This window comes from Pelobates fuscus, chromosome 1 (assembly GCF_036172605.1).
Source record: "Pelobates fuscus isolate aPelFus1 chromosome 1, aPelFus1.pri, whole genome shotgun sequence".
NCBI lineage: Eukaryota > Metazoa > Chordata > Amphibia > Anura > Pelobatidae > Pelobates > Pelobates fuscus.
The window spans coordinates 437,964,513-437,980,265 of NC_086317.1; the positions used below are offsets into that span (position 1 = coordinate 437,964,513).

General features: G+C 37.1%; 1 protein-coding gene across 1 annotated transcript in view; it reads right to left on the bottom strand.

The window, feature by feature from the left end:
- Positions 1 to 7,501: 7,501 nt before the first annotated feature.
- The window catches only part of CDK8 (cyclin dependent kinase 8), a 56,347-nt gene continuing 48,095 nt past the window's right edge, over positions 7,502 to 15,753 (bottom strand). Inside the window, exons 5-13 of the mRNA XM_063429636.1 lie at positions 14,876 to 14,933; positions 13,114 to 13,245; positions 12,398 to 12,541; positions 11,980 to 12,049; positions 11,016 to 11,088; positions 9,822 to 9,919; positions 9,087 to 9,165; positions 8,321 to 8,479; positions 7,502 to 8,049 (exon numbers count right to left, since the gene is read on the bottom strand). Of these exons, the coding sequence (XP_063285706.1) occupies positions 7,924 to 8,049; positions 8,321 to 8,479; positions 9,087 to 9,165; positions 9,822 to 9,919; positions 11,016 to 11,088; positions 11,980 to 12,049; positions 12,398 to 12,541; positions 13,114 to 13,245; positions 14,876 to 14,933 (939 nt within the window). The 3' untranslated portion in view covers positions 7,502 to 7,923. The remainder of the gene's footprint in view (positions 8,050 to 8,320; positions 8,480 to 9,086; positions 9,166 to 9,821; positions 9,920 to 11,015; positions 11,089 to 11,979; positions 12,050 to 12,397; positions 12,542 to 13,113; positions 13,246 to 14,875; positions 14,934 to 15,753) is intronic.

Genomic DNA, 15,753 nt, shown 5'->3' on the forward strand with positions numbered 1-15,753 from the left:
CACATGAAATATACAAAATGCCCAGCAAAAATGCAATCCGTATGTAAAAAATGCACAAAATTATTTTTTACCACATACTTTGGCATGTAATGGTAAAAAAATGGGGGCATGTTAAGGCACAATATGCACCTTATGAGATACCCTGGAGTGTCTTCTTTTACAAATGGTAGGCCTTTGTGGGGTGTTTTTGAACAGTCAAACTGTTATAATACCCCAAATGGAAGCATAGGCTCATTAAATCCGTCTCTCAAAATTCTACTGTGAATACTGAAAAGGACAGGTCTCCTGTATGGCACTGTAGCTTCACGAAATAGTGCCATAGACATACAATGGGGGTGTCCTTTTACTCAGAAGACTTAGCTGAGCATAATTTGGGGGGTTTGAACTTAGTGGCACACATGAAATATACAAAATGCCCAGCAAAAATGCAATCCGTATGTAAAATATGCACAAAATTATTTTTTACCACATACTTTGGCATGTAATGGTAAAAAAATGGGGGCATGTTAAGGCACAATATGCACCTTATGAGATACCCTGGAGTGTCTACTTTTACAAATGGTAGGCCTTTGTGGGGTTTTTTTGAACAGTCAAACTACTATAATACCCCAAATGGAAGCATAGGCTCATTAAATCCGTCTCTCAAAATTCTACTGTGAATACTGAAAAGGACAGGTCTCCTGTATGGCACTGTAGCTTCACGAAATAGTGCCATAGACATACAATGGGGGTACCGTTGTACTCAGCAGAAGTAACTGAACACATAATAAAACTTTGTACAGGAATAGCACACACCAACTTTACAAAATACACATGAGAAGTTCTTTGTTATAAGTTTGTGTGCGAAAACCCCCAAAAAACACAATTTTACTCCAATATTTAGCAGAGGTTGGCGGTAAAATGGCTACGTAGAAAGTGTCAAAACAACCTTAGGTAAATAGCCTGTGGTGTCTACTTTATATAAATATATACTTTTGTGTGACAATTTTGTTTTCTTTTATGGCTATTAGGCTTACAAGACAAACATACCAAATTCTAAAATCGCTCCACATAAAAAGTTTATTTTACTCCTTGTGCTTTGTGACCTGTAACTACCAAAAAAAACTTAAAATCCCAGACACATTATATATTCTGTAATTCAGAACAACTAAATGAATTTATTTTTAATTACTTTCCTTAACCTGCACTAATTATGTACACATTATTATTGCAAAAACTGTAAAAAAAACACACAAAAATTCATTTTTTTGCATATTTCTGTATTTTTTTTATAATAAATAAGCATTTATATATATATGTGTTACATCAAATTAAAGCCCTTTCTGTCCTTTAAAAAACGGTATATAATATGTGTCGGTGCAATAAATTTGTAAAATGCAAATTGCAGTTGAACGCAAACAGCAAAAAATGCCGTTGTCATTAAGTGAAAGACAAGCTTCTGAAGCTCTGTCCTTAAGGGGTTAATGTACAGCTTCCTAAAAATAGAGACCATAGGCAATAATGAAAAAAGGAGGGGGGTCCCAACTCTCAGGATGCCGCCTAAGAAAATCTGCTCGTGGAAAACAACCACCAGGGCCAGAGACAGGCTGTCCTAAAGATCTAAATAACCTGGATAACTCAAGAAATCACCACATACTAACTGCCTAAGTGCTACCTAAAAAAATGTGTAAATAAACATAAGAAAGAAAAAGTAAACGCTCGACGCGCGTTTCAGCGTGGATACACGCTGTCGTCAGGAGCAAGTCCAAGTGAAAAGCTTGTAGCATGATGAAACAAAGTGTATTTATAGTCTAAATGGTTATGTTGCCAGAGAGAACATTGTACTGATGTATCATTTTTTGCCATATCTAGCTCTGCATTCATGTGAATTGGCCTCTTGTACAGGACTACCCAACACGCTATTCCCACCATGCATTTCTCTCGATTCTTCATCCCAGCACCTCTACTGATTATTTTTTAGAATTGTTTAATAGGTTACAGTAAACAGGAAAAAACACAGCAGATTCAGCATATTTTAGTATATTCATTAACTATTGGTAGCCTACTGGAACACATTTTGGTAGAGACATGTTAATATTGAATGTACATTCTATGTGTGCAATAAAAATTTTGAAATTCAAGACTCTTATCATTGAGATACTGATTTATTTTGCATGATTTTTCTGAAACCTTTCTGATTGGTAGTATATAGTGTCATAATCTTTCCATGTAGCCTGATGGTCAGGTTCTGGTGACATGGACTATGGAAAACTAACTCTCTGCAAGATAAGATACACATCTTTATTGCTATTGGAACCAAATGAAACAGATGATTCATGTCAAAGAAAAACAGATTCCAGGAAATGAAAGGAAAATCAGTTAATGGATGTTTTAAATCTTCAAAGCAAAAAAAAGAAGAAACAGAATCAGAATTTCTTTAATCCCTTTTTATTGCCTATACCGCAGTGCAGAAAATCCGGTAATAATTTAATGTTGGTTTCATAAAATTCTGCATCAAGCTTCAACTTTGTTGCAAAATATCATTAGGTATGAGATGTACAATTATATAGTGGCGCTGAATGTGAATGTTTGAAGCCATTTCTACGTTTATCTATGCAATAAATGAATAAACACTCATTTCATTAACACATTTTTCAGAATACAAGACTCACCTGTATATATTATATAGAAATTGAGAAGAACAAAAAATAGAAACAAACAACAACCAGTAAACCTCAGCTTTTGTGTATAGGGGATATATAATATTGTATGCCATATAGAGATTGACCACTTTTTAGTATAGTGGATGTAGTTAGTGAGACGTGTAGGTTTAGGGAATCTAATGTAGGTTAAGAGGATGTTAGTGTGTGTATGGTATGTTGTATAAGGAAGGTTATGTGGGGAGCAGTATATATTTATATTTTTATAACTTAATTTATATATTTTGTTTTATTTAAGCTTATTACTCTCATCCCTTTTTGATAAAAACTTGGTCTCTTACGTAGCCTTCTACACGGCTCCTTTGCTAAGGCCCGGGTAAACCATGTACTCTCTGCTTATCAAAGCTGTTCAAAGTCAAATGGGCGGCAAGCACCAGAAGAGGCACAATGTTTTTTATCAAACAGTTTGATCTCACATGCAGGGATGATGTCCACAAAGCTACCCTTTATGCTGTTTCCCAGTCAGAGTGGGTAAACTCAACTTTCAAAGGTTGACATTTCTGGCAAGTGTAATACAGACATTAATTTCATAATAACGTTCCGTGGAAATAATAAATATTTTAATCGTATAATGGACTTTTGCTCAACTGAACTTATGAGGTTTATGGATTGTGACATTCAATGTTTTTTTTTCTAATTTTCTATTTTTCTTAATGAAATCTTTTTTCATACAATAAAGGAAACTAGGAGACAAAGCAAGTAGCTGAAAAATAAACCATCATCAAAACAAAGACACCTGTATGTAGATTTCCTTCCCTTCTAAATCTCTCTAGCAACCCTAGTCTCATCTCGATTTTCTAAATCTCCATCTGATTTCATAACCATGATATTACACTACCAAAGCAGGAAAGAAACCCACATTTTGTCATTGTTTCTAAAATGTATGGTACGGTTCTGGATACAGATAAGAATCTGTATTAACCCTGCAAGCTCACCATCAACCTCCCTCGCTCCACTACACTGCCACTTGATGACAGGTCACAGTGCAATAAGTGAACGATTAGAGGTGTATACGACACAATCACACCTGACAAGCTCCCTCACTTCAGCCATATGAACGCCTATTACATATTTGGTAGAGCTGTCCCTTCCTGAACTTAACACTGTTTCAACCCAGTTTCCCAAACCCCCTGTGACACGTGCATTCCTGCAAAAAAAGCAGTAGTCACCCAATGGAACAATGCTCTCAGTTTCCCTCAGGTGAACCACACACATGTCTTACTTTTCAAAACATTTGGAACACGGTTGTCGCTTTGGATGTCTGAGCGTTTCACTTCACTGACCAAAACGGTATGAGAGACTGTCTTTCTATTTGGTCAGTAACAATTACGCGGTATTGTGGTTTTTTGTTTGTGCAAAATGCCAATCATCTAGTAAGGTCATTTGAGTAGAGCATTCTTCTCCTTTAAATAAAGTCACTTTCTAGAATTGTAAATCTCTGTGGCATATGTTTGCACTATATAAATACTAATGATATTCACTGGTCAGAAGCAGTAATCGTATCTCTAACAAACATATATGTAGTTACACAGCTATTGGTTAATGTGTGTAGGTAAAATACCACCTGCACAGCATTGCATGTTCTCAGACAAAATAAATGCCAACGTAATAAACTTTGGATTTCAGGGGAAGCTACTACAGGTGTCATGAACAAACATGTTTACATATAGATTTGTTTAAATAAACTATTTTACATAATACTACGTGGGTTATAGATCACGCAGACTTTGAGAAGAGTTTTACATGCTCCTTCACTGCACTCCTACTCACCTCTATTATTGCTCCCTGCCCCATTTGTGTGTCTACATTAACATGAGGCCACACACTCCCTCTAGAAGCCCTGCATGCAGGGCTAAAGACAGGTCTGAATACAATAGAGGGGTGTAAAATGCACTTCAGTGTACTAAATCTTAAAAAACAAAAAATCCAACAGCTCTAAAATGCTTGTGCAGGGTGACTTCACTTCCCTCACCAACCAATAAACAAAAATATATAGAACAATATATGGGGACTTTGGGTAGTGCTCACCTCGTTTAGAACCAATCCACTCCCTGGCTCTAAGATTTAAAGCTGGGTGTTAAATTGTGGGGTGACACTCACCCAAACTGTATGGCTGGAGTTTAAAGACAGAATGCTTCAAATAGCTTTTTCACAAAAAAAAAAATAAATAAAAGAAACAAAAACAGAAAAAAATTGTATTAAGCAAAATGTTTAATAAAATGCCCACTGCCAAAATGTGTTTCACTGATTTGGCTTCCTCAGTCAGAAAAATTGTCATGGAGTAACACTTCCGGGTTCGGCACTCAGCTGTGAGGAGCCGGACCCCGCCCCCCTCTGACACAGCTCTGACGGTATTTAGGGAGACTGGGCCAGAGGGAGGGTGCTTGGTGATTGATTGTGTGAGCTAACGTGTGAGCTGCCTCCGCGAGACCGCGGGCTCCATAGGCTCAGCAACTGGGATCTACTTCCACCGGACTTGCCTCTCCACAAGCTCAGACAAGCCGTTCCAGCCTTTGAGCAAATGCAAGGATTGCTGCATGCCATAAAGGATTACTGGAGAACGGATACCTTGCTACTTTACAAGTGGACCATATCTCTGAACTATTGGAGGACTACCCATATTAACCTTAAGTATATCTTTCAGCTATTTGTCTGCAATATCATTTATTAATTAACTAATGCTTGCTTACTCAAACCTTCATTGCTACAAGTTACTAATCTCATGAAGGACAACTCCCATCATGCTTATTCACTATGAACTGTTTCTTTCTTTGCAAATGCATTCAGTGCTTCAAGTTACTAATCTCATGAAGGACAACTCCCATCATGCTTATTCACTATGAACGGTTTCTTGCTTTGCAAATGCATTCAGTGCTTCAAGTTACTAATCTCATGAAGGACAACTCCCATCATGCTTATTCACTATGAACTGTTTCTTGCTTTGAAAATACATTCAGTGCTTCAATCTACTAATTACATGAAGGACAACGCCCATCATGCTTATTCACTATGAACTGTTCTCGCTTTGCAAATATTCTTAGCTACTTGATTATTGTTCCCATTAAAGATTATTCTCATGAACTTAAAGAATGTTACTTAATGGATCTCTGAAGAAATACTGAATAATGAACTTTGTGTTGTTGATTACTTGCACTTCTTATTGGATTATTGCCTAAATGCAATTCATTTAAGTTTAACACTTATTAAAACTTCGGTTGAATCAAGTTACCAGTGATTCTCTCTTTTCTTAAAGCTACAGTATTGATACTTAAGGATTCTCCATTTCTTCACTATTGTAATTAGGGAGTTTACAAGCTGCAGTTGAGTTCCAACCCAAAACACCCCAAGTAGCGTAACACAAATGAAGTGTATAGAGTTCCGGTATACAGCCCCCCATTTCTTTCTGAGTGAGAGAAATCCTGCTTGAAGAAAGGTGGAGAGCTACCTTGAAAAGGCACATGTGCCTTATGAAGTGAGCCTTTCTTTTTAGGTTATATGTGATGTGAATGTTCTTGCTAATAAAACTCCTAACGATACCTCTTGTTATACCATCTGCACTGTATGTTGTGTTTTTTGTTTATATATTAAATATATCATGGATTTGACTCCCTGTGTTTCACAATTATAATGGATTAAATTATCCCCCCTTTTATTCAGCACTCTACTACTTTTAATAGGTGTTGCACTTGTAATATATTTTTATTAGTTACAATTGTCCGCCAAAGACAGTTTAATAAACACAAAAATATTTAGTTAGACAAAAAAAAACAAAATAAACTTTAGGTTCACTTTTAACACATCACTGTACTCCCTGTGAATGAATGAAGAGAGGGGTCCTGGTATAAAAAGATTTTAAAGGACCCCCCCCCTATAGAATAGGGGTGACCAAAAGGTAGAACTCTCACAGACTTTGAACGTTTTCCAATGTGGTGCAGTTGCAGAAGTATTTAAAGAACACAGGCAACAACTCGCTTTTGTTTTATGAAAAATAAATTTATTACTTAACACCTTGCTTTAACAATGTTGATTTTTCTTTAAATCAGAATACTTGTCTTCCATGTAAAATAGTTTGATACAGTACATTGTAATGTTACAGGTTTGTTTCCTTGTAAATTCTAAGGCTTTCCTACCGCTTAATTTTCTGCTGTAACAAGAGCAACCCTATAAGGTGCTGGCAAACGAAAGCAAAAACAAAACAATGAAACATAAAATGAACTGAAATCTACTACACTGAGCCAGCTTCCCTAAAATCAACATCTTAACAGATGCACAAACTCATGAGGCTGTTCTCTCATGCTGTATATCTGGCGGTTAAGGTTTTGTTAAAACCCCATAGCATGCTCACAACTCAGCAACACCTAAAATGAGATTTGTGGCATAAAAGAAAAAAAATAAAGTAAAAAGAAATTGTCAATGACAAACCAGTTTAATGCGTTTGCTGAAGCAAACATTCATATCAATATCAAACAAACATTTACTATAGGATAGCAGCTTTAATATCAGTCAAGTTAAAGATTTACTAAAAAACCTATGCTAAAATATTATCTTTGGGAGGCTTACAAAGGGAAAAAAAAGGCAAAATGCTGAGCTTTTTTTTTTATTTTGTACATTTTTGTTGAGGGAGGAGGGGAGGGAGGAACAACGACAATGACAATATGATGTGTAACAAATTGGCTGAATAAGAAATCCCAAAACAAACACTGAATAGAATGACACTCTTATCCAGCATGTTGGGAAAAAAAAAACAAAAAAAAAAACACATACTAAAATTAATTGACTACAATAGCAATTAGCTTAGTTTGTGTGATGGTTTACCAGTAAAAAAAAAAATATCTTAGATTTCTATTGGTCAGACAATATTGTTTTAAAGTCATCACAGACAAGAAAGGAAGGAAAAAATTAAAATAAAATAAAATATTGGTTTGCTCCTAGCATACTTCACAGCTTCAACTGCTACCATCACTGAAAGAAATGCATTGGTCAATTTGAACCATTTCAAGTAAACTATGGAAGTAGCAAATACACAACACCAATTGTGATAGCACTCTCTCAAGTTTAACCTCCACATGGGATCTACATTCGGTCAAATGTTGTGTACGTTGGCTGCTGGACATTTTGAAGGTGTGGTTGTACAGTACATTAAAATGCCAGGCTTCAGGCAGACAGCTACATGCTCATGTCCTGCAGCCTAAGCAACAGTGCATTCACATTTGTCTGGTACAGGTCAGTACCGATGCGTCTGGTGTGAGTACTGTGGAGGCTGCTGGGAGGTAGTGGAATATCCCATGCTGCTCTGAGGTTGGGATGTGCTCGGTCCAGGGTTTGGATAGGCAGCATGTGGATTGGAACGCTGAAAGTTCAAAGAGACAAACGTGAGCGTGTTTGCCAACGGAACAGTGTTAACATTCTTCATTTATCAATTCATATTGATACATTAAAAGTCACAGAAATGCAAATAAGTGGCATATGTGGCCAATGGCATGCTGTAACACTGCCATACATATTACGATCAATGAATCTTTCTAAATGTTTATTTGTAATGGAGTACAAACTGTACAAGGAAAGTATTAATATCACCAGGCAATTCCAAACCAGTTCAATGACAGCCAGTGCACATTTACCTGATAATCTGAGGTCATAATAAGTCCACCTGAGGTAGTCGTCGGAGGAACAACTCTCACTTTCTTCAGCGGTGGTCCTTGTGTGTGGCTGTTATCTTGATTTCCTGGATGTCCAGTTCCATTAGTATGGTTATTGCCTTGCTGCTGCTGTTGGTTTTTCTTTAATAAGGAAAAGGGAAGAGAGCACATTACATTAGACAAGACATATACACCAACACATCCTACGTTGGCTGCTCTCCTAGACATTCTGTAATTGTGTGTAATCATATTACTTTATCTTACATAGTTGTAATTCTGGAGAAAACAATGAAATAAGTGAAGAGTATTTTAGCAGGATATGAGCAACAAACTTAAATTGTCTGCCCCAACAAAGGCTGAAGAGTGATCTACACCATATGGAACAAGACCAAGGGTAGTAATCTGAAGGTCTTCTGAAGTATATGCCATCAATTTTTTATGCATTAAATGCAGGTTTACCCTGAATAGGATCACCAGGAAGCAGCAAGAGCTCAAACTAGCATTGAACCAACATTAAACTGTAAAATCAATTCATATTTATGATGTCACATTCTTATGGATTTCTAAGAAGGACTCTTGAGCTTCGTGTAGATGCGTTATGGTTCTAGAATAGGAACCCAATTCTATTTATTGAACATCGAAAAAGGGATCACGTTAAAGGATCAGAGATATATAGTTCAGAGATAAAGTATAAAGGGTGAGTGCTCCCTTGAATACCACAGAAGTTGAATGACAATATTGAACATACTTTGTCTCCCTTGTCATCAGGTTCCTCTTCTGTCAGGAACTCCCGCTTAGGGTAAGGTATTTGACAACCTGCAAAGACGCTACCAAAAGGAGACACTGGTCAATTCTGGTCCAATTAAGAAATAAAGCTTAATGCTGCACCATGCTATAAAAAAATAAAAATAAAAAAAATAGGCCTTTTCAATTTAACCACAGTTTTAGAAAAAGCTATATCTAAACAATTAAGAGAAAAAACAAAATGCTTAAGAACATTCTATTTTTACAGGAATGAATAATATGGAAGTGTAAAAATATTTTGTCTGCTGCCTTTTTAAAGCTAGCTTCAGAAGCAGAAAATCACATGGTATTGATATTTCATTACTATTAGTTATATAGAACAAACCGCTTCAGCAGCAGTAGATATTAAATAAAGGTAATATGCTTAGATTCAGAGATAGATATGTTAGATGTTAAAAACTCTGATTATAGGCTCACACCCAACTATAAAAAGGAAATAAGGACATATATTTAATGCAACTTGGCAAAGGTTATTCTGTGAAATCCTCAATATCATCTACCAGTATAAGTAATGTTATGAGACATACTACTGTTAACAAAGAGAAAAAGAATAAAATATTATATACCTACATATATTTTAAACCGTAGCGAGCAAGGATTCACCGCTGGAGGGTATATTATGGCTTGCAGTAGCAAGAACCCTGAAGACCCAGCTAGTAGCAAAGGACTACATACTTACTCTGAAGTTGGAAGTGGGTCTTCTAGGAAATATGGGTCCTGCATAGCTTGCTCTGAAGAAATTCTCTTTATTGGGTCCATTGTGAGCAGCTTTTGAAGCTTAAAACAGGAGAAAACAATATCTTATTGATTGCGGCCAATGAGAGGAGGTATTTCATATAATGGTTTAAAAGAGGACTTCACATTTGTATGTTATCAAAGTTTCCTGTGATGTATCAGATATTTACCTTTATATAAACCTCATCACAATACCATGCCCTTTAGGCCATTTGCCAACATGCAGTGTGCACTCAGGAACGTCTGCCCTGTCTGTAGCAATCTGATATCAACAGCCATACAATACCTTTTCATCTGAAACTCACTCACACTACTAGCACTCACAGAGACCTGGATTTCCTCCTTTGATAGTGCTACTCCTGCCTTTTTGTATGTTTTGGTGGGCTACAATTCTCCCATGCTCCCAGACCCAACAACTGTAAAGGAGGTGGTACAGACATCCTTCTCTCCCCTCAATGTACCTTTCAACCAATCTCCCCCTGCCCTATCCTTTACTTCCTTTGAAGTTCACACTGTCCGTCTATTTAAACCCACTCCTTTAAGATTTGCGATCATCTACCGCCACCTCGGTCATCCTAGGCTATTTGTTGAGCACTTTTCTTCCCAGCTACCTCACTTCCTCTCCTCTAGCACTCCTTCCCTTATACTTGGGGATTTCAATATCCCAATCAACAACCCCAACTGCACTGATGCCTCTCGTCTGCTCTCTGTAACCTCCCCCTTTGGCCTCACGCAATGGTCTAATTCAGCAACCTATAGCGGGAAACTCTCTTGATCTCGCCTTCACCAACCTCTGTACCGCCTTTAATCTCTCCAATATTCCTTTTCCTCCATCTGATAACCATCTGCTGACTTTTGACATCAGTACACCCGGTCTGTTCGCTTGCTGCCTAATATATCCCAACCTTTGACAGGTGCTATTGCAATGATATAATCAATGTTACTCACGACACCTGTGGTTTTAATGTTAATGTTGTGGCTGATCAGTGTATATTTGGTGGCAATCTACACTTCTCATTTTCTACTCTATAAGTGGTCAATATAAATATCATGGTGAGCATATGGCACTACAGATTATAGCAACAGAGCTAGACTACAATATTCACATTACAAGTGAACTCCACACGGCTGAGCTTACCAAGTGGAATGTTTTGCTATCTGGTTTCACTTTATGCTTTTCCATATATTTGATAAGGCTGCAGTTGGTATACCTAGAACATAAAATATATGGTCAAAATCATACAAGACAAAAAACAAAACAAAAAAACCCTAAAAAAACAAAAACAACTCAGTGGTAAAGTAGATATCATTTTTTTTCCCTCCAAATTAAATATATAGCAACAAAGATTAATGCTCTGAAGGTACTGTATCCTGCCAGATCAACATATACACATTTACATATACATGGTGAACATAGTATAAACGTGCTACAGAATAGGTTTCACTAGGTTTCAATATATTGAATAACACAGTAATGGGTTATTTGTAATACATAATCTATTCCGTTTTTAAAATACCTCTTGAATGAATACTTTAATCAAAACCAGTGTTTTAAAGAAATCTTTAAACATGTGTATGTATAAACCTTAAACCATGCATTATATATAACAAATTAAATTCAGTAGTGTACGTGATAACTAAAGTAAAAACAAAATAAAAAGTGCATACAATCATGTTACTGCACCCAAACACCCAGAGACACTTTCCTAAAACGGCGCCTTCGTTTACGATAAACCCTACGTTTGTCTGTTACAAATAAGTTATGTTAACCCTAATTTTCCATGAAGTAGCAGACGGTAATGAAAAAGTTAATTTTAAAAAGAAAACCAAGCGTGAAGAATACTTCTATCAGAATAGCCATGATAAAGAAGTATATTTCACAAAATATTGAAAAGACAAAGTTGGAAACAAAAAGTAAAGCAAAAACAAGAAGTCTGCAGAGGGGTTAAAAAAAACAAAACCAACAATATACATTATGTATAAATGTTAAACAAATCACTGCCAAAACATTTATATTTTCATACAAAGTAACACACCGCAGTTTAACTACAAATGAAGCTCCATGTATGAACAAGGAAAGAGTTTTGAGCTATATGACTTACGTATTTCGGCGAAAATCTTTCATTAGAGTTGAGTGCTCGGGCATCTTTTTAATGTCTTCCCAATCTTTATCTAAAAAAAAATAAAAAATAAAATAAAAACGGTTTAGTATTTAGATCAGAGAGAGAAACGTATAGTCCAGTTACTGTAGTAGCACAGCCTTCCTCAGTAAAACGGAGATTCCTCTGACACTGGGGACAGTGTAATGGAGATGCTTTGCAAATTTACATTTTGTTATTCTAATGTACAATAAAAGGATTGGTACCTATGTGTCACTGAGATAAACCATAGGAAAAGTCAACAAGCCAGTGCCACACATGTAATTTGGGACAATATCAAAAGGGTTAGGAACCAACCAACTAGCTGAACACATCTCCAAAGCCAGCAAAGTAAATACAAATGTTCTGTGGAAATCTGTACCTGCAGGAAATCCCATGACATTAAAAATTCTATCCAGCTGGTCGTGATGATAAGGATTACTAGTCTTGATGTCCTCTTGCCGACAATGAAAAATTGGCTCCGACGTTAACAGCTCTGCAAATATACATCCTATAGCCCAAATATCTTGCAAAAGAAATCAGAGTGGTGTAAATAGTTTGGATTAGATTTATTTTATGGTCACTGTTCATGGAGACTCTATAGCAAGTGGAACATTTTATATCAAAGCTGAAATGATGACAACAAAACAACATTAAAAGACTAAGCACAGCTGTGTTTACTCTACACGGGGAGCAGGGTATGAGTCGGAGTTTCAGGCAATTTTGAGTGTTGCTGTTAAGAGATTTTACTTTATGGGGAATTGTGGTGATTTGAATCCTGAACGTGACAATTTAGGCAAAAATAGTACATTTTGAAAGATACTCAAGCATATATACAGTCACAGCTTGGCTATTTTGGTCTGACATTTGTTTTTCAATTCAAAGTTTAGTGAATAAAACTATTTCTATGCAGAAATCTCACCAGAAAGAACAAAGAAATAAATAAAAATAAAATAAACACAGCCAAAATCTAGATTGAAGATTTCTCTAAAACACAGCAATGGAAAACCATAAAGATTTTTAATCAGCTTATACAAAAAAGGAAACCGTACCATAAAATTATCCTTATGGGACTTTATCAGGTTTTGCTATACTCACCAATAGCTTTGGTATAATGCCTTGCTCCTAGTAGTAATTCTGGAGCCCGATACCAGAATGTAACAACTACAGGATCTAAATCTGCTAAAGGCTTTAAAGGTGAATTAAATAACCGGGCAAATCCCATGTCCGCTGCAAAACAAAAAAGAAAGTGTAAGTCTTTAAAAAGGCAAAACAACACACACACACACACACACACTTTTATAGGATTCATATGCGGTGGGGGGTGGGGGGAGGGAATAAATAAATAAATAAACTAAAATAAACTAAAGGGATTTAATAATGGGCTGAAAAAGGTCCTTCCCTAAGAGGCTGCATTGTGGCTTTCACAGAGTGTCAGAGCTGCAGTCTTTTAAAATGCTCTTACTAAGAACACATTGTTTCAAACTTCTCGCGAGACTTACACTGGGAGCTGACAGAGGGAGCTGCATAGACCGCGCGGAGGAGGAGAGAGCTGACAGGAGCTGCAGGACAGGTAAGTACAGCTCTGCCAGCCCCCCTCTCCCCCCCACTGAACTACCAATGACACTGGACCACCAGGGAAGGAGCCCCCTCCCTGCTATGTATCAAGCAGGGAGGGGGGGACGAAAAAAAAATATAATAAAAAAAAATAAAAATTAATAATTCAGTTAAATAATAAATAATAATAATAAAAAATATAATATTAAAAAATAAAATAATAATTAATAAAATAATTAATAATATATCAAAATGCCCACCCCCACCAACACATACACAAACACACACTGCATCACACACACTCACACTGCACTCACACGCACTGCACTCATACACACACGCACTGCACTCATACACACACGCACTGCACTCATACACACACGCACTGCACTCATACACACACGCACTGCACTCATACACACACGCACTGCACTCATACACACACGCACTGCACTCATACACACACGCACTGCACTCATACACACACGCACTGCACTCATTATATACACACACTGGAAATAAATATTCAATTAATATATAAGCGCACACACTGCACTCACACTGCACTCATACACACGCACTGCACTCATACACGCACTGCACTCATACACGCACTGCACTCATACACGCACTGCACTCATACACGCACTGCATTCATTATATACACACACTGTAAATAAATATTCAATTAATATAAAAATTTTTAGGATCTAATTTTATTTAGAAATTTACCAGTAGCTGCTGCATTTCCCACCCTAGTCTTATACTCGAGTCAATAAGTTTTCCCAGTTTTTTTGGGTAAAATTAGGGGCCTCGGCTTATATTCGGGTCGGCTTATACTCGAGTATATACGGTAAGTAAACTGCTTACAAGGTGGGCCTAACAGTCTAGATAGAGAGGAGGACCCTACTGAGTGAGAAACACGTATTTGTATTCCCAACACTATAGTGTTCCTTTAACTCAATGTAGGTAAGCAGAAACCAGCTTCCTCAGATAGAATTACAGAAGCCAATTCTATCAGTTGAATGTTTCAGAATGTTGAATGTTGGTTACTTTCATTAGATATTTTAAACACAGTTAAATGAAATAGGGACTACATGTACATTTTAAATATGGTATATGAGAACTCAACCAGCATCTCTACTGCAGAGTCCTCCCTTTTAACATATCACCTCATATAGATAAGTCACATGTGAGCATTCTGCACAGACATAAGACATCCTTCAAGATTTTCGACAGAGCGCTTTTCTGTATTACAGAGAGAAAAAAAAAAAGAAGTTTTCAATGCATAAAAAGTACAAACCTATTTTTACTCTTCCTCGTTCTGGACCTTCACCCATTACTAAAATATTAGCAGGTTTCTACAAAAGGAGGAGAACAAAAAAAGATGGTGTTACTAAGCAATGTCCCAAAATATTGTAATAGTAATTCATTACTAACACATTTATTATCGTTTGACTTGGTAACAGATTGATATATATATATATATATATATGCACAAATTTGTTTTATCATGCTGAATTCCATTTGGAAGGTGTCACTTTAGTAAAGTTGTAGCTTTAGTGTGCTTATAACCTTAAAGGACCACTCTAGGCACCCAGACCACTTCAGCTTAATGAAGTGGTCTGGGTGCCAGGTCCTTCTAGGGTTAACCCATTTTTTCATAAACATAGCAGTTTCAGAGAAACTGCTATGTTTATGAATGAGTTAAGCCTTCCCCCTATGTCCTCTAGTGGCTGTCTCATTGACAGCCGCTAGAGGCGCTTGCGTGCTTCTCACTGTGATTTTCACAGTGAGAGCACGCCAGCGTCCATAGGAAAGCATTGTGAATGCTTTCCTATGTGACCGGCTGAATGCGCGCGCAGCTCTTGCCGCGCGTGCGCATTCAGCCGACTGGGAGGAGAAGAGGAGGATCGGAGGAGGAGAGCAGGAGGAGATCTCTCCGCCCAGCGCTGGAAAAAGGTAAGTTTTTACCCCTTTCCCCTTTCCAGAGCCGGGCGGGAGGGGGTCCCTGAGGGTGGGGGCACCCTCAGGGCACTCTAGTGCCAGGAAAACGAGTATGCTTTCCTGGCACTAGAGTGGTCCTTTAAAAAAAAAAAAAAAGAGGCAAATACGTTGCATATCTTTCTTTACTGAACTACATAGCAGCAAAGGAAAAACTACACAAACAAAGAACCAATC